This window comes from Narcine bancroftii, chromosome 7 (genome assembly GCF_036971445.1).
Source record: "Narcine bancroftii isolate sNarBan1 chromosome 7, sNarBan1.hap1, whole genome shotgun sequence".
Taxonomy (NCBI): Eukaryota; Metazoa; Chordata; class Chondrichthyes; order Torpediniformes; family Narcinidae; genus Narcine; species Narcine bancroftii.
Window position 1 is genome coordinate 163014929 of NC_091475.1, and position 18613 is coordinate 163033541.

The 18613-nt window shown below is 42.6% G+C and overlaps 2 protein-coding genes across 6 annotated transcripts in view; one reads left to right on the forward strand and one right to left on the reverse strand.

Annotated features, from left to right (window-relative positions):
- Window positions 1-5347, reverse strand: part of mfsd9 (major facilitator superfamily domain containing 9) — a 182071-nt gene extending 176724 nt beyond the window's left edge. For all 4 annotated transcript variants that reach the window (XM_069891099.1, XM_069891095.1, XM_069891098.1 and 1 more), the window contains exon 1: window positions 5049-5347. In XM_069891099.1, the coding sequence (XP_069747200.1) occupies window positions 5049-5189 (141 nt within the window). In that variant the 5' untranslated portion in view covers window positions 5190-5347. The remainder of the gene's footprint in view (window positions 1-5048) is intronic.
- Window positions 1-18613, forward strand: part of tmem182a (transmembrane protein 182a) — a 57091-nt gene that overhangs the window by 17719 nt on the left and 20759 nt on the right. The window contains exons 1-3 of one of the 2 annotated variants that reach the window (XM_069891100.1): window positions 4144-4546; window positions 6399-6519; window positions 10535-10633. In XM_069891100.1, coding sequence (XP_069747201.1) covers window positions 4397-4546; window positions 6399-6519; window positions 10535-10633 — 370 coding nt within the window. In that variant the 5' untranslated portion in view covers window positions 4144-4396. Of the gene's footprint in view, window positions 1-4143; window positions 4547-6398; window positions 6520-10534; window positions 10634-18613 lie in introns of those variants that run through there. The other variant, XM_069891101.1, reaches the window with a different exon arrangement.

The following is an 18613-nucleotide window of genomic DNA, read 5'->3' on the forward strand; positions in this document are numbered from 1 at the left end:
GTGGAGGGTGGTAGCTGAATTTTCCTCAACCTCTGCAGGAAGTAGAGGCATGGTTGGGCGTTCTTAGCAAAGGATCTGGTGTTGGGGTACCAGGCTGAAGCCTATGAACAGCATTCGAACATACGAGTCTTTATTTTCCAGGTAGGTGAGAGCTAGGTGGAGCATGGTGGCAATGGTGTTGCATGTAGGTTGGATGGGACAGTATGCCAACTGCAGGGGGCAGCTGAGTCTTGATGTGCTCCATGACTAGCCTCTCAAAGCACCATGACAATGGACATGGGTGTGACAGGATGATAGTCATTGAGACAGCATACTGAGGGCTTCTTTGGCACTGGGAATGATAGTGGTCACTTTAAAGCACGTTGGTACAATGGTGTTTCTCAGGGACATGTTGAAGATGTCTGTGAGGATGTCAGCTAGTTGGTCTGCACATCCTCTGAGCACCCTGCTAGTGATATTATCTGTTCCCGCAGCCTTATGAGGGTTGACCTTGAACAGCATCCTTCTCACTTCAGTCTTTATGAGATGTAGCGCCTGGTCATATGGAGGAGATGTGGATTTCCTCACCTCCACATTATTTTTCACCTCAGAGCACGTGTAGTCATTCAAAGCATCTGAAAGGAAGAATCCCCATCACAGGCAGCTGGTGGGACTTTGTAGTTGGTGATGGCACAGATGGCCTCCCACATGTACTGTGTATCGTCGCTGTCCCAGAAGTGACTGAATCCTCCGGGCAGAAGCCCCTTTTGACTCCCTGATGGCCTTGGATATCCTGGCTCTTGCATTGGCCAAGATTGCCTTGTCTCCCATTCTGAAGGCCGAGTCATTTGTTCATCAACAGCCCATGGTGCAGTCATCCAAGGCTTCTGGTTGGGGTGAGTAGTGATGGTCTTGGGCATATTTATGTAATCGGTGAACTTGCTAATATATCTGATCACTAAAACCATGTACTCTAACTTGATATCACCTGATATAAATCCAATTGAGCATGCATCCTATATGATGAAGAGAAAACTTGAGGGGACAATCCCCCAAAACAAGCAGGAATTGAAGATTACTGCAGTAGAGGTCTGGCTTAGCATCACCAGAGAAGATACACAGTACCTGGTGCTGTCGATGAATCACACACTTCAAGCAGTCATTGCATGCAAGTGATATGCTACAAAGTACTAAACAGGTCTACTTTAATATACATGCCATTGCTATGTCCCAAATATTATGGTACTCTGAAATGAGGGGACTATGTCCTGCAATTTCTACATGGTCAAACCAAAATGTATACAAATAATCTTGAATAAAATGCGAAATGTCCACTTTAATCACATGTGCATTGTTTGATTACAAATTTAAAACTGTGGAGTACAGGGGCAAATAAAGGAAAAAAAAAAATTATTTCTCCCAAACATTATGCAGGGCATTGTATTAACATCTATTTTGTCTTTCCAGGAAAGGAATTGACTGACAAAATGACATGCAAGTGAAATTGTCATGTAGAATATCATATTAATAACACTGGATAATTGCATGACTTTGAATGATAAATTAAGAAAAATAAAGATATTGTAAATATTATAGAACACACTGGATACTCATTGTTAATACAAAATCAATTAAGAAAGCATTCATTTACTTTTTTCACTAGAACCTCTCCCAAAATTGTAAATATCAATTAAAAAAGGGAAAATTGAAGAGGATAGCCCAAATGCAGGAAAATAAAGAATGGGTTTAGAATTTATCAAATTGGATCAGGGAACAAGAGAACAAAACACAGAGAGAGAGAAAAATTAAATCAATAAAAGTCAGGTGTTGGAGACTGAAAGAGCAGTTTTGGTATCTGTGTAGGAAACCACTTCTCCAGCAGCTGTCTGACCAAAACCAGGTGTATATGCTGCTCAGTACCTTTGGGCCAGTGAACATTGTGAGTCAATGGATCTGTACTGTGCTGTAATGTTCTATGTGAAGATCAAGCAGCCTGGAGATTCCAGGTCTGCAGCCAGGAATGTTGTTGGAGGTGAGGCTTCAGCTGAATTTCAGTTGGGAATGGTAAATCCTTGGATGCTAGCTACTTAGTGAAAACTGGGGAAGAATTGAGTGAAATATCCTGGATTCAACCATTCGGTTTCAATTTTTTTTTTAAATTAACATTTTTAATTCAGAAAATTATTTCAAATGGAGAAACCAATGGATCCTAGGAAATTTAACTATAAATGAGTCAAAATGTAATTGGCAGAACAATAGTGGATGAAATTTAATGTGTGGATGTTAAAGTGCTGTGAACAAAAAGTTGCTCTATGTTAGCTGATGCAATTTTGTTGAGGGGTTTAAGAATATAAAGAGAAATGAATGAAGTTAAAAAGATGGGGATACTAGATTAGCTGTGTGACAGATTATATTTTATATTGTATATATGTTTTTGAAGGAGATAGATTGTGGCAGTAGTGTAGGTCACAAACAAACTCAAACACTTCTCATAACAGATCTCATTTAAAATACCAGAGCTTTGCTCAAGCCAGACAGTCCAGGCTCCGAGTGCCTTTCCACAAACTTTGAAGAATGCCTGTAGAGACTTTACAATAGGTGTTAATTGGACATGCTGTGGATTAACAGATTATTGTTTTGAAAGCAACAGATGAATGGACTCATAAGTTTAGGCCCGTTGCCGCAATCTGTCTGGTTGTAGTTTGCTGTTCTAAGAAGGTCATATGGTTTTGCAAGCAGAGAGAGAGAGAGAGAGAGAGAGAGAGAGAGAGAGAACTGGTTCCTGCAGGCATGCCAAGCTGGCAGCTTTTTGAAACCCCATTTTGAAGATGGGTTGTGAGTTCTGAATTCAGCCTGTTGAAAATCCTTGTGGTCCATATGGCTGGCTAGAATTTCACCTGAAATAAGGGAAACAAAAGGAACTTTCTGGTGACCTGCAGAAGAATGGGTTATCATATGGAAAATCCTGATGGGGCAAGTTTCTTCAGCAAGACGCTGAAGTGGCTAATCAGTTTGTGTCCAACGAGCAACAAATCTCTCTGAAACCAACAAGAAACTTCCTGAGTGGTAACCAATTACCTTTAAGTACCAGAGCTTGGTGAAAATTCATAGAAGTTAAATTCTGTGCACAGTATAAGAATTGCCTGATACCGGTGAACTTGGAGGAGTGAGAAGCGAGATTGGACTGTGAATCAAATAACTTTTCTGAACTTATACACATTACATACACGTGCGCTTAGAATTAGAAGGGGGTTAAGTTAATAGTAATAAGTTAAAATTTGATCCTGTTTTTATATTTAAAGAAAATTAAAAATGACTATTTGTCTTGGTGAATTTCTATTGCTGCTGGGTTTTCGGATCCTCTGGGCCCGTAACAACTATTCTATCATACTATCTGAATAATTATGTCATTTTAGAATGGAGAATAGATTTTAGGGTCAGTTTGTTGTTTTGCTCAGCTATATTAGGAACAATGTACTTTTTCACAATAGTAATTTATAAATTTTTGTTGAGAAATAACTGCAGTAAAAATTATACAAAGCAGAGTTAGAACTCTTAGAAATCTGCAGCTGACAATATACTTGACACAGAGAGTACTGTGATTGTTTTTCAAATTGAATAGTTAAAAAAAGTTTTAAAATAATCTTAATCAAATGTACTTTGAAGGAAATCTCTTTCTTTCTGAAAAACCAATGTTTAATGCATAGTTTGTCAAATCTGATTACTGGAATCTTAACTGAACTGGCCCTCAATGTTACACAATCCTCTCTATAATAACTCAAGAAGCCAAATTCAAACACAAGTCATTATTCTTCATCATTTTATTTCCCTTCCCGTTGATCTTACTACTTCTGATGAACATCTGCCTGTTGAAGGAATGGGGTAAAAAAATGTTATTTTTCTTCTGCGCCCCATCCTTGTGTTCTCTCTCGAGTTTATTGTGTCAACTTCCAAATAAACACAAGCCGAGCTTGGGGTCTTCCAAGATTAGATCATACTTTCCAGTAATGCTGCGTTACTTTTTCAGCATGGCATTAGGAGCTCGTTTACTGTCGTCCTAAAGATTTCCCACAGCAGCTCTCAATGCAATTTTTTGTTAAGATGCGAAGTAATTTTTTTCATGAACAACGCTCGAGTTCAACTTTTGGGATCAAAAGAAAACAGGGAGAGGTCGGCAGTCCCTTCCAAGCCCAGCTCTGACATGCCCGTGGGGATTGGTAATAAATCCCTCTCATGGTTACAAGAAGGTCGGTTATTTTTGAATCGCCGCACCCGTGTGCAAAGAGGAGGGGACCGGTATCAGATTCCGAAACAGAACGGAGACGCAGAATGAGAGGCAAAGAGGGTCCTTTCTGTGTAACGTCTTCAAGGACAGGAGAGCGCGTTTAATAAATTATCATAAACCAGGTGAATCACCATGAAACTCAGCTTGGCTTTGTTCTTCGCCGGAGTGTTCGGAGCTCTCGGTGTCCTACTCTTTCTTCTGGCTTTTGGCACGGATTACTGGCTTCTCGCCACCGAAAAATGCCCCTCAGTCCAAAATAGAGTGGATTCAATCACTGCAGAGGTGAGTGTCAATCTCCGTTACTTCGCTGTGTACTGCAACAGAACTAGTGGCGTAACAAACCAAACTTCCAGACATCAGTATCTGGATTAAATAAATAAACCAATTAATTTATGCATTGGTATAATTTACATATTATATTGAATCTCAAGCAATTGTTAAATTTGTCGAGGAAAGCAACAAAGCAGAAAATTTAAATGGTACATCTTGTGTTTCAACGTGCCGTCAACATCCAATAAGACCAATTGATTGGATCTTTCATTGTTTCCACATGTGGTCATTGTGCTAGTTTCTACCAGTTTGTAGCAGAGCCATCGTGTTAATACTTATAATGTTGTCATAATTCCAGAAAATGCTGTTCATCATTAAATGTAAATTATGATTCTTACTCTGTTCTATATTTTATGCCTGAAAACCAAGTTGCACAATGGCTTAAAATAACTTGATCTATTCAGAAATTAAACAGATTTCTTGAGTAGGACCATGCATCTAATATTCAACTTACATTTTTTTTTACTGAGAGCTTCATGGTTTCATCCCACAGGAATAGGCATTCTGTCGTGTACTGTGCTGTGCTTTGGACATTTCTCCAAACTTTAAAATCAGCAGGTGATATTTCCAAACCTTGGTCCACTTTTTTACCCATTCAAAATAAACCTTGATTTCTCAAAAGCTGTTGCCATTTCTAATGATAGAGATTCTGGGAATAGTAAAACTCTTTGTTTTGTAGGGGATGGGGTGTGGCAGTTCAGCTCTAAGAAGACTATGAAATGGAGATGGCCTTAGAGTTGAGATAAAGGCTGGAAACTACATCTCATTCCAAGTCAAATGGGTTAGCAGTCTGGCAACAAAGGCACATAGAAGGTTGGCATGGTGATGTTGCAGAAGTACTAAGAACAGAACCAAAAGAAAAAAAAAATAGATTCCTGGAGAGTCCAGGATCTTGTATGGTTGCCAAGAATAAGTCTGAAGTTGCACTTGGTACTTTCAGATAAAAATAAAGTGAGGCCAATGAAAAGTATTGGAAGAGAATTGTTAATGATTCCCTCACCTCCGATAAATTACTCTCTCCAGCATTTTAAAAAATTTTTGCTCCAGATTCCAGCATCTGCAGTCTACGATGGTTCCATTGACTGTATTTCAATAAGAAAACCCAATACTTCAGCATCATGCCAGGTGCAAATCCTAGTTATGCCAGTTTTACATAATATCAGAATATTATAAGCATCAAGTGATAAGAATTCTCTTTTGTTCTTTCTGTATACATGTTTAAAGGAAGAAGCAGAATCCAGAGGGGATGGCATCAGAGGATGCAATTATTTTGGAATATCCAAATGCAATTCAGAGACATAACTTAATAATTAAAAAATCAATAGACTATATCATGAAATAAATACAACAATGAAATTCAGTTGTTTGTAGGAACCTAAATGCTCCTCAGGTTGTGCAGAATCTGTGGAAAGAGAAACAAGAGTTATGGCTTTTTTCTGCAAAAATATTTCCACAAAACCAAGTTTATATAGGTTCACAATGCACTTTATAAACTTGTTACAATAAAATTTATATTCATTAGTTAGTATAATACAGTATAAAATATTATTAATATAATTGAAGCTTCAATGCAACATTAACTCAAGCATATTGATTAAATTTATTTCAAAACAGGCTTTGAAAATCTTTTGAATTATTAACACGATTTATTCTTTTATATATTCAGTCAATTTAATTTAAAAAAAGGTGAAACTTGGAAAAATAAAATGGTAATAAACCAAAGAAGAAATTATGAATACTATATGTGGACAAAATAAATATACAAAAATTAATGATACTATTACACATTTCCTTTTGTGTTTAGAAGGGAGATACCATTTTTTCTCCCCACAAAACTGGTGCTACTTTGCATCACGAGGGATTTTTCTGGAGATGCTGGTTTAATGAAGCGGTGCCCGATGACAACATCTGGAAATTCTGGTTCAGTGAGTAAAATCATTTCTGAATATAGAAGAGAAAACAATTAAAATGTAATTGAAACCTATGTTTTTGTTCAAGTACTTAAGGAATTCTATGTATTGGGAGGTTGCAACAATCTAGAGAGCAATTGAAACCTTAGTATATTGCAGCTACAAGTATAAAAATTAAAGTAAACTCCCAACAAAATTGAGGAGTGCAACATTAAGATTGTAGACCACTATTGTGATGTGGACCACAAATGGAGATGAAATCTGCAATCCCTGATTGTATTTTGCACATGTCGTCATGGTTTGAATATGAAGTGATCCCTTCACTGATATTTCAACACAAGTAGCATTTGTGAGGATTTGAGCCTTTATTCTGAAATGTCAATCAAATATTTGTGGAAAGTTGCATTTATAGAAACATAGGAGCAGGAGTAGGTCATTCGACCCTTCGAGCCTGCTCCGCCATTCAACGAGATCATGGCTGATCTTAAAGTTCAGTACCCCGTCCCCGCCTTCTCTCCGAAACCTTTAAGACCCTTATACTGAAGAAATAGATCTAATTCCCTCTTAAATATATTTAATGAACCTGCCTCTACTGCCCTCTGTGGCAATGAATTCCACAGATTCACCACCCTCTGGGTCAAGAAATTCCTCCTCATCTCGGTCCTAAATGGTTTGCCTATTATCCTCAAACCATGGCCCTGGGTTCTGGATTTTCCCATCATTGGAAACATCCCATCTGCATCCGTTCTGTCCAGTCCTGCCAGAATTTTATATGTCTCTATGAGATCCCCTCTCAATCTTCTAAACTCCAGGGAGTACAATCCCAATTTGCGCAATCTTTCCTCATAAAGTCATTCCTGCCATTCCAGGTATCACCCTGGTGAATCGCCTCTGCACTCCCTCCATTGCAAGAACATCCTTCCTTAGATAAGGTGACCAAAATTGCACACAATACTCCAGGTGGGGTCTCACCAAGGCCCTGTACAGCTGCAGTAAGGTATCCTTGTACCTATACTCAAACCCTCTTGATATGAAGGCCAACATACCATTTGCCTTTTTAACCGCCTGCTGTACCTGCATGCTCGCCTTCAGAGACTGGTGTACAAGTCTCTCTGCACGTCCCCATCTCTTAATCTATTGCCATTCAAATAGTAATCTGCCCTCCGGTTTGATAACCTCACATTGTAGTGCATTTGCCATGTATCTGCCCAGTCCCTCAATTTATCCAAATCACACTGGAGCTTCCTGACCCCCTCTTCCGTGCACACAACCCCTCCTAGCTTAGTGTCATCTGCAAATGTGGAGATATTACATCCAATCCCCTCATCCAGATCATTAATGTAAATTGTGAACAGCTGGGGTCCCAGTACAGATCCCTGTGGCACCCCACTGGTCACCGCCTGCCACTCAGAAAACGAGCCATTTATCCCAACTCTCTGTCTTTTACCTGCCAGCCAGTTCTCAATCCACATCAATACTTTGCCCCCAATCCCATGAGCCTTGATTTTGGAAGCCAGTCATTTATGCGGGTCTTTATCGAAGGCCTTTTGGAAGTCCAGGTACACCACATCCACTGGCTCTCCCCCATCTATTTTACCTGTCACCATCTCAAAGAATTCCAATAGATTTGTCAAGCACGATTTACCTTTTGTAAATCCAGGTTTAAAAACATTTTTTATCAAAGAGCACATTTATTTGTTTTTCAAAAGACAGTAGTTATTGTAGTTGATCTCCATCTTAAACCACAGAAATGGTGTAAATGGTAAGGAAGGAATTCTCAGAACACTAAACTCCATGAATGTCATTAATGACCCTACATCAAACTGTCTTCAGTAGCATTGAAAATGTTGGCCAACTCTGCAATTTTTGTCATTATTTCTCAAAATCAAGGCAGTTATTTCAGTCATCATTTGTTGTCCAGCTGTCACTTTGTCTACTTTCTCCTTATTTAACGGAGAGAGTACTACTTTTCTATCAACTTTTGGATTAAAATGGAAGTTTTATTTAGCTATTTTGTATCACTTGTTGGGTATAGTTGGTCTCTGCAACATGATTTAGCAATGCCTTTTGATCTGCTTCCAGAGAGAACGCTTCTGAGTATATGTGTAAAAGATAAAATAGTATATGAGAGTTGTCAGGGAGATTGGATCAGAGAGTTATTTTCCGAAGTGCACATCAAGACAGTATCGCCTCTAAATCAGCAGAACCTTGTTTTTACTTTACAATCGCTCTAGTGAAATGCATGCAAACCATACTCTAATCGGGCATGTTCAGAAGTGAATCAATCTAATCAAAGACAGGTTTTGAACAAGTTTGCAGCATTGTCCCAAAGTGTTGAGTGTTGATAATTTCTAATTATCAGTAACTGTAAGTTGTACTCAAGAAGAAAGTAATGTAAACAAAAGAAAGAAATGCTAACAAATTGTGCAAAAACAGAAATATAAATAACGAGTAAAGCCTGAGTCCTTAAATGTCCCTCTGAATGAGTCTGGGTAGCAAGCACTTACTGCATTTAAAATTCTTAAGTGATGACGAGCTGACTCATCCAGGTTACTGGATGTCAATTGCTTTTTTTAAGAAAAGAGTAAGGGATGTCTATTGTACACAATGACCTCCATAAAACTCCAGTGAACTCTATTATTTCTGAAGGTCTGTTTTGCAGCATTGAAGGAGGCTCTGGAAATGAAAACAAGAATTGAAAATTTTGATGACAACCAGAAGACAGCTCTAGATCTCTGCTGAAGTGGATATGATCTTACACCATGTGGTCACTCTCTACCACCCACCACAACCAACCTCCTCTGTAGTGCAGTCTTCCAAACCAATACTTCTTATTTCGGCACACGTGAGAAATGGATCTGAACAGTTTCTGTGAACATGGCTTCCTACATAGAGTTCTTCTCCATCTCCTCCTCTTCTCACTTTCAATTGTTGTCTTGTTTGTTGGGACTTCTCCTGACTTTCTCCATCATGCCACACTCCCAGAGCCATAATATCCCATGACCATGACCAGAGTATGGCTGAAGGTTTCACACAAGGCCCGCATGCAAGGTTAACACCTCCCTCTCCAATGAATGAAATATCCTCACAGTCCCCAGAATACCTTTATGCAGATCCCAAGTGACAGGTTTTCTGTGTATGCAACATAGTGTATCAGCTAGATGGTCACAACTAATTTGGCAGTGATAAGATGAGAGAGTTAATGTTTTCTGGGGTTTTGTTGGCCCTGGGCCTGTACTCACTGGAGCTTAGAAGGATGGGGAGGGATCTCATTGAAACTTACCAATATATTGAAAGGGCTGGATAGAGTTGATGTGGAGAAGATGTTTTCAATAGTGGGAGAATCTAGGACCAGAGAGCACACCTTCTGAATGAAAGGACATCCCTTTAGAGCAGAGGGTGATGAATCTGTGGAATTTGATGCCACAGACAGCTTTGGAAGACAATTCATTAACTAGATGTGATCTTGATTATTAAGGACATCAGTGGCTATGGGGAGAAGGCAAGAGAATGGGGTTGAAAGGAAGAATACATCAGCCAGATGGTCTAATTCTTCTTCCATCTCTTATGGATTCATGGAAATTATATTGTGGTATATAAATATCCAGGTTGTATGAGGTTTTTTTAAATTTAGACATACAGCAAGGTAACAGGCCCTTCTGGCCTATGAGTCTGAGCCACCCGATTACATCTAATTGACCTACAACCCTGGAACGGTTTGAATGGGGGAGGAAACCAGAGCACCTGGTGGAAACCCATGCAGACACAGGGAGAACGCACAAACTCCTTACAGACAGTGCCGGATTTGAACCCCGGTTGCTGGTGTAACAGCATTACGCTAACTTTTATGCCAATCGTGCCACCATTTATTTAAGTTTATACTGTAATAATTCAGCAGTGAATTTATATACACCTATCTGTGCTCATCTCAGATGCTATAGACTATAAATCATTACAAGACAAATCAGTTTATCTTCAATAATGTTATAATTATTCGATATCACTCAAACTTTTTTTCTTTATTTCTCAGCTAACCAACCTCCTTCAAAATTCTGCATGCACTCTTACCTTCTCCCATTCCCTTTGACAACAGAAGCATATAATTCCACTGTTTATGAGACTGCAATCAGTAAGTATATACAATTATTGAACATAATTGTGGTAAATCTCTTTACCAATTTGAGGATGATGTTACAGAGGTTATAAGAAATTCAGGAACTTGGTTTTTTGAAAACACAAAATAACAAATTTTTGTTCATGCTTATTCATGCCAGAAAAGGTGTTAAAATATTACAATAATGAGATTATTCCTAAGAATTTTGTATTTTTCATGGATTGATTTTATTTTTTTTCTTTGGCTTGGCTTCGCAGACGAAGATTTATGGAGGGGGTAAAAGTCCACGTCAGCTGCAGGCTCGTTTGTGGCTGACAAGTCCGATGCGGGACAGGCAGACACGGTTGCAGCGGCTGCAGGGGAAAATTGGTTGGTTGGGGTTGGGTGTTGGGTTTTTCCTCCTTTGCCCTTTTGTCAGTGAGGTGGACTCTGCGGTCTTCTTCAAAGGAGGTTGCTGCCCGCCAAACTGTGAGGCGCCAAGATGCACGGTTTGAGGCATTATCAGCCCACTGGTGGTGGTCAATGTGGCAGCCACCAAGAGATTTCTTTAGGCAGTCCTTGTACCTTTTCTTTGGTGCACCTCTGTCACGGTGGCCAGTGGAGAGTTCGCCATATAACACGATCTTGGGAAGGCGATGGTCCTCCATTCTGGAGACGTGACCCACCTAGCGCAGCTGGATCTTCAGCAGCGTGGACTCGATGCTGTTGACCTCTGCCATCTCGAGTACTTCGACATTAGGGATGAAAGCGCTCCAATGAATGTTGAGGATGGAGCGGAGACAACGCTGGTGGAAGCGTTCTAGGAGCCGTAGGTGATGCCGGTAGAGGACCCATGATTCGGAGCCGAACAGGAGTGTGGGTATGACAACGGCTCTGTATACGCTTATCTTTGTGAGGTTTTTCAGTTGGTTGTTTTTCCAGACTCTTTTGTGTAGTCTTCCAAAGGCGCTATTTGTCTTGGCGAGTCTGTTGTCTATCTCGTTGTCGATCCTTGCATCTGATGAAATGGTGCAGCCGAGATAGGTAAACTGGTTGACTGTTTTGAGTTTTGTGTGCCCGATGGAGATGTGGGGGGGCTGGTAGTCATGGTGGGGAGCTGGCTGATGGAGGACCTCAGTTTTCTTCAGGCTGACTTCCAGCCAAACATTTTGGCAGTTTCCGCAAAACAGGACGTCAAGCGCTGAAGAGCTGGCTCTGAATGGGCAATTAAAGTGGCATCGTCTGCAAAGAGTAGTTCACAGACAAGTTTCTCTTGTGTCTTGGTGTGAGCTTGCAGGCGCCTCAGATTGAAGAGACTGCCATCCGTGCGGTACCGGATGTAAACAGCGTCTTCATTGTTGAGGTCTTTCATGGCTTGGTTCAGCATCATGCTGAAGAAGATTGAAAAGAGGGTTGGTGTGAGAACACAGCCTTGCTTCACGCCATTGTTAATGGAGAAGGGTTCTGAGAGCTCATTGCTGTATCTGACCCGACCTTGTTTGTTTTCGTGCAGTTGGATAATCATGTTGAGGAACTTTGGGGGGCATCCGATGCGCTCTAGTATTTGCCAAAGCCCTTTCCTGCTCACGGTGTCGAAGGCTTTGGTGAGGTCAACAAAGGTGATGTAGAGTCCTTTGTTTTGTTCTCTGCACTTTTCTTGGAGCTGTCTGAGGGCAAAGACCATGTCAGTAGTTCCTCTGTTTGCGCGAAAGCCGCACTGTGATTCTGGGAGAATATTCTCGGCGACACTATGTATTATTCTATTTAGGAGAATTTTAGCGAAGATTTTGTTTGATGGACAACAGTCACCCATAATTTTACGTTCTATAATACTATCAATAGCTGTCATCAGCATCTGATGGGAAACCAAAATCCAGAAATGTAATTTCACCAGCCACTTGAACACTGTGGCTAAAATAACTGGGTGTTTTGTGCTAAGTAACTTGCTTCTTAGCTTTCCAAAGTTCTTGTTGAAGACATTCATTGAAAATATGATGGTGTAGCGGTAGCTACAAGGAGCAAAATCGAAAGAAACCACAAGCTGAGGTGAGTTTCAGTTTCAACTGTTTATTTGAAAGCCCACTTGCTGCCCTTTAAGAGATGAGTATGCACCACGTCACCGCGTTGGCTGTGACGTCATGATGCAGCCGAAAGGCGCGCACTATGGCCGAGGCCACGAGGAATCCCCAAACCTGATGGTGCCATCTTAACGCGGATGCTTCACTACCCCGGCCATCACACGCGGAGCGGGTTCGCCTGTGTCGTGATGTGCGCTGCCACCCAACGCTTCCCCCCCCCCCCCCAGAACCGGCTTTAGTGTCCTGATGCTTTGGGTGGCCTCCCCCATTTTTTTGGCTGTGTGGTAATGACCGGATGACTGAGGTCCAAGTGGGCCACTTTTAGTCTGTCCGTCATGAACAACTCCTCTTTGCTCCCAATGTCTAGAGTGAAATTCTTGCTAGAATGTCGAAGGACTTTGTATGGGCCTTTCCAAGGCCATTGGATGGGAGCTGGTTGTGACCACACCGAGTGAACACAAAGTCGGCCATGGATAAGTCTTTGGGGATGCATGCCGGCAAGTTGCTGTGGTGGGAGGGAGAGGGGTGCAAACACGGCTAAGTTGTCCCGCAAGTCCTGTAGCAATGCTCTTTTTCCTGTGCCTGAGTCAGGAGTCTGGGAGAAAAACTCACTGGGTAGGGATAGGGGTGAGCCATAGACCAGTTCCACAGAGGATGCCTGCAAGTCCTCCTTGGGTGCCATCCTGATGCCCAGCAGGAACCAGGGGAGCTCGTCCGTCCAATTGGGCCATCTAGCTGAGCCATGAGGGCCAATTTTAAGTGGCGGTGGAAATGTTCCACGAGCCCATTGGTCTGAGGGTGGTAGGCATTAGTGTGATGCAACTTGATGCCCAGCAGGGTTGCGAGTTGCATCCAGAGCGCGGATGTAAACTGTGCACTTCTGTTGCTGGTCATGTGTGCCAGCATACCAAACCTCATGGTTAGAAGAACCCTGGCACAGGAGTCAGTTGAGGTGTCCTTGAGGGGAATAGCTTCCGGCCATTTTGTTGTGCGGTCGACTACTGTAAGGAGCTAACGGGGATCCCTGGAGACTGGTAGCGGGCCTACAATGTCGACATGGACATGCTCAAAATGCTTTGTCGGGGATGTCAAAGTGGGCTACCTGGCATTGGGTGCAGTTATGTGCCATCTGTACGACTTGCTTCCTCAGGCCATGCCACACGAACCTTTCCGCTACCATGCTAACCATGGCTTTGGTGGACTAACTGAGAGTAGTCCAGGCCAGAGGCTAAGGTCTGGATGGTGGGTCACGAGAGCGAGTTGGCCATGGCATTGTCTTTGCCCGCAAGGTGCCTGGTTGTCCGTGGTGAATTCTGAGATGTAAGGACAGTTGGCGTTGTTGGCCAACCAGGGGTCCTTGGCCATGGCAAGGGCTTGGGTTAGGGGCTTGTGGTCTGTGAAAACCACTTCCTGCCCTCCAGGAAGTACCGGAAGTGCCTGATGTCCAGGAAGAGTGCCAGCAGCTCCCGGTCGAAGGTGCTATATTTGAGCTCAGGAGGAGGGGGAGCACAGGTGGCAGCTGAAGAACCCCAGGGGTCTCCATTAACCGTGTACCGACTGCTCCAGGACGCCTCTGATAGCTGTGGCTGACGCATCTACGGAGAGCACAGTTTGTATGTTAGACCGCGGGTGGACCAGTAAGGTGGCGTTTTCCAAGGTGTCCTTTGATAGCGGTGAAGGCTGCCTCGGCCTCCTCCGTCCATGCCAGAGTGTTGTTCTTGGTGGCTATCATGGCGAACAACGGCCACATGATGTGGGCTGTTCCTGGGATAAAGTGGTTGTAAAGGTTAACCATCCCGGTGAATTCCTGGAGGCCTTTGAGGATATTGGGTTGGGCGAACTGGCGTATGGCTACAACCTTCTCTGCCAATGGCGCTGCTCCATCTGCCGTGATGGTGCGGCCTAAAAACTGCATGGTGTTCTTGGCAAACTGGCATTTCGCCATGTTAACAGTGAGCGCTTCTGGCTCTGGCGTGGAGTGGGAGGCCTTTGGTCAGAATTTGATGTAGCACCCCGTGTTGTGGCATGGTGGAGGTGAACTGCGGTTGGAGGATCACTGGAAATTTGTTGAGGTTGCGGCCGTACTCATTGCTGGGGGTGCTGTCTGCAGCTACGCCCGGACCGTGGGTGCTAGTGACCTTGAGACGGACTGTCTGGAAGGTAGGAGCATGTACCAGGCGTTTGCCTTTGAGGTCCACCAGCAGACTGTGTGCTCGTAGGAAGTTGACGCTGAGGATTACCATGCCCACTGCGGCTAGGGTGAATCTCCAACGGAATTTCTCACTTCGCAGCTGAATGTGCATGTTGCGCGTGCTGAAAGTCAGGATGTTGGTGCCGTTGGCTGCCCATAGCATGGGGCCTTGCTGCCAGGTGTGGGTCTCTTGTGCGGTTGGCGGATGACACTAAGTTTGGTGCCCATGTCGACAGGAACCGTCGGCCGCTCGCCTTGTCTGTCACGTGGAAGAGGCTGTTGATGTGGCCAGCCATCGCAGCCATTAGCAGCAGTTGGCCTGGTCGTTTCCCTGGAAATGAGCAGGGTTGTCTGCATTTGCGTGCCTGGGCTCCCCAGCGCTGATGATAGAAACATCAGGTGTTGTTTGGAGCCTCTGTCTTTTTGCTGGGGCACGGTTGTGGCCAGTTGGGGCTGGGATGTGTCACCTGACTCATGGCTGCTTCATTTTCGCCTTTGTGTGCCACAGAACGTCCACTCAGGCTGCGACTTGTGTGGGTCCGAGAAGTCCTCATCCGTCAACAATAGCTGGATGTTGTCCGGCACTTTTTTCTAGGAAAGCCTGCTCAAACATGAGGCACAGCTTGTGGCCTGCTGCCAGGGTGAGCAGCTCGTCCATGAGGGCAGATGGTGCCATGTCTCCTAGGCCATCCAGATGCATGAGCCTGGCAGTGTGCTGGTGTCTAGACAGGCCGAACTTGCTGAGGGGGAGCTGTTTGAACGCTGATATTTACCCTCCTCTGGGGAGGTCATGGATTATGTCGTCCACTGTGGCAGCAGTCACCTTGTCGAGAATGCTGACAATGTTATAGAACATCATAGAGTTAGAGCTGATCTGCCGGAGGTGAAATTGTACTTCTGCTGCACGAACCATGTGCGTGGGCAAAGCATCCAGAAAGGTGGTAGTTTCATGGCAACTGCGTTTACCGCTGCAGCATCCATGATGTAGAGGCCAGAATCGTTTGGGCTCGTCAGGGACACCAGTTGTAGCGGTAGCTGCAAGGAGTGAAATCGAAAGAAATTGCAAGATGAGATGAGTTTCAGTTTCAACTATTTATTTGAAAGCCCGCGTGCTGCCCTTTAAGAGGTGACCGCGCACCACGTCGGCTGTGACATCATGACACAGCCAAAAACCGCGCATGATGGCCGAGGCCACGAGGAATCCCCAAACCCGACAGCGCCATCTTAACGCTGATGCTCCACTACCACGGCCATCACACGTGGAGCTGGCTTCGCCTGCGTCGCGATGTGCATCGCCACAATGGAGTATTTTTCAATTGCCTGATTGAGTATAGCTCCAACAACAATCAAGAAGATCAAGTAAAACACAGAAGTCTGCAGACACTGTGGTTGAAGTAAAAGCACAGTATTGGAGAAAAAGCAGGTCGAATAGTGAATTTTATATAGCAAAAATAAAGATACCTACGTTTTGGGCATGAGCCCCTCATCAAGGTATGGACAAAATCAAGAAGATCACACTGTAACTTATCAGCACATCTACAATAAAAGATGCTTTAGCTAAGTTTTGTCTTACAACATGACCTTTAATAAATATAGCACAAAACAAGTCAAATATTTATGATATATTCCTGTATAAAAATGTAGGAAATAGGAGCAGAATATGGCATCTAGTCCACCGAGTTTGCTCCACCATTCGATAAGATCATGTTTGATTTGGCTGTAGACTCAATCCACCTAACTGTGTTTTTCCCATCATTTAAATTTTCCTACTAGGCAAAAATCTATGTAACAATGTCTTAAAAATATTTTAATCAGGCAACCCCTATTGCTTCCTTGGGCAGAGAATTCAACAGATTCATTATCCTATGAAGAAAGAAGTTCCTCCTCATCTCTATCCTAAATCTACTCCCCCTATGTATCCTCGTTGTAGTCTTACCAACCAGTAGAAATAACTTTCCTGCTTCTATTTTATCTATCGCTTTAATAATTTTTTATGCTTCTGTATATCCCCTCTCATTCTTCTGAATTCCAGTGATTACTCAATTTCTCCTTAAAGGTTACCCTCATCTCTGGAATTAACCTGATGAACCTCCTCTGCAATGCCTCCAAAGCAAGTATATTGTTTACCAAGTAAGAAGACCAGAATTGCAAAAGGTACACCAGGTGTGGCTTTACCTATACCCTGTACAGTTGGAGCAGAACTTCCCTGCTCTTATATTCAATCCCTTTAGCAATGAAGGCTGACATTCCACTTGCACCTGCAAATGAACCAATTGGAATTCATACAGAAACACTCCGAGTTCCCTCTGCATAACTGTATACTGCTATTTTCCATCATTTAGATAATAATCTGATCTTCTAATTTTCTATTCAAAATGGAAGACCTCATATTTACCAACATTGTACTTTATCTGCCAATCCCTTTCCCACTCACTTAACCTATCCATATCCCTCTGGAAATTCTCTACATCCTCTGGACAGTTTGCTTTTCCACTTAATTTAGAGTCATCATCAAACTTTGATGTGCTGCAGTCATCTCCTCTTCCAAATTGTTAATGTATATCATGAACAGTTATGGACCCAACACTTACCTTTGCTTTTCTTAGGTTTTCATCACTGACAACCTAAGAAACATCATTTATCCCAACTCTCTCTTCCATTGGATAATTAATCCTCTATCCTTACAAATCTATTAACCCCTATTTATATGGATCACAAGATCAGAGATTGAGTATCCTAAGCTCTGGGAGACAAGAGAACATTGGCCAAACATTTAAAAATGATGTGCAGAGAAATTTATTCATTGAGGGTTGTGAATCTCTGGAATTCTCTGCCTTTGTGGTTGTTGGGGCCTAGATTATTTAATATATTTAAGGTAGAGATTGATAAATATTTGAAAGATTGTGGAATTAAGGGTCGTGGGGAACTGGCACAGATTAGAATTGGAACAAACTTAAGGGGACTGGTGGCCAATTCCAAATCCTATTTTCTTTCATATGTTGAATGACACAGTTACTGACTCCCATTACCTTTCCCCATTAGCAGTAAAAGTAAGGAATGTGATGGAATATTGCAAATCCAACAACATTCAACCAACTTACCTACATATGGAAAAAAATAGCCCATTCAATTGATACCTCACACATCCTCCCCTTCTTCTATCACTGTGTGTAACCACCTACAGAATTCAACTCTGCTTCTCTTCAAGTATAGCATTTTCAAATCCTGGAAGGATTATTGGAGTAGCCAAATGTAGGTACAAGAGTAGATAAATCTGCAAGCATGCCTACTACTTAACCTTGGAAGTGTACCCCTTTTCTTTCATTGACACTAAGCTAGAATCTTAAAACTCTCTACCTAACACCCCTGTGGGTGAAATTTTACTACACTAAATGTCATGATCAAGAACATCACTCACTAAAAACTTCCCAAGTTGAAAGTGAGTCAGGAATGAACAATAAATATGGGTCTTAAAAGCAACAGCAATGTCCTGTGAATGACTCATTTAAAAAAAAAAGGAGTATGGCAACAGCAGTAAAGAGAAACATTCCTGTCGATATTGGTAACTGAAGATATTCTTCTGTGGTGGCGAACATCACGAAGCAGGAGAACTGGCTCCGTGTTTGTCACGGCTGCGGCATTGGAGCAGCCACGTCAAGATGGTGCCGCCGGGATTTGCCTCCCTCGTGGGTAGAGGGGCCGTGCACACACACTTGGCTGCTTCATTACGTCACTGCCAACGTAGAG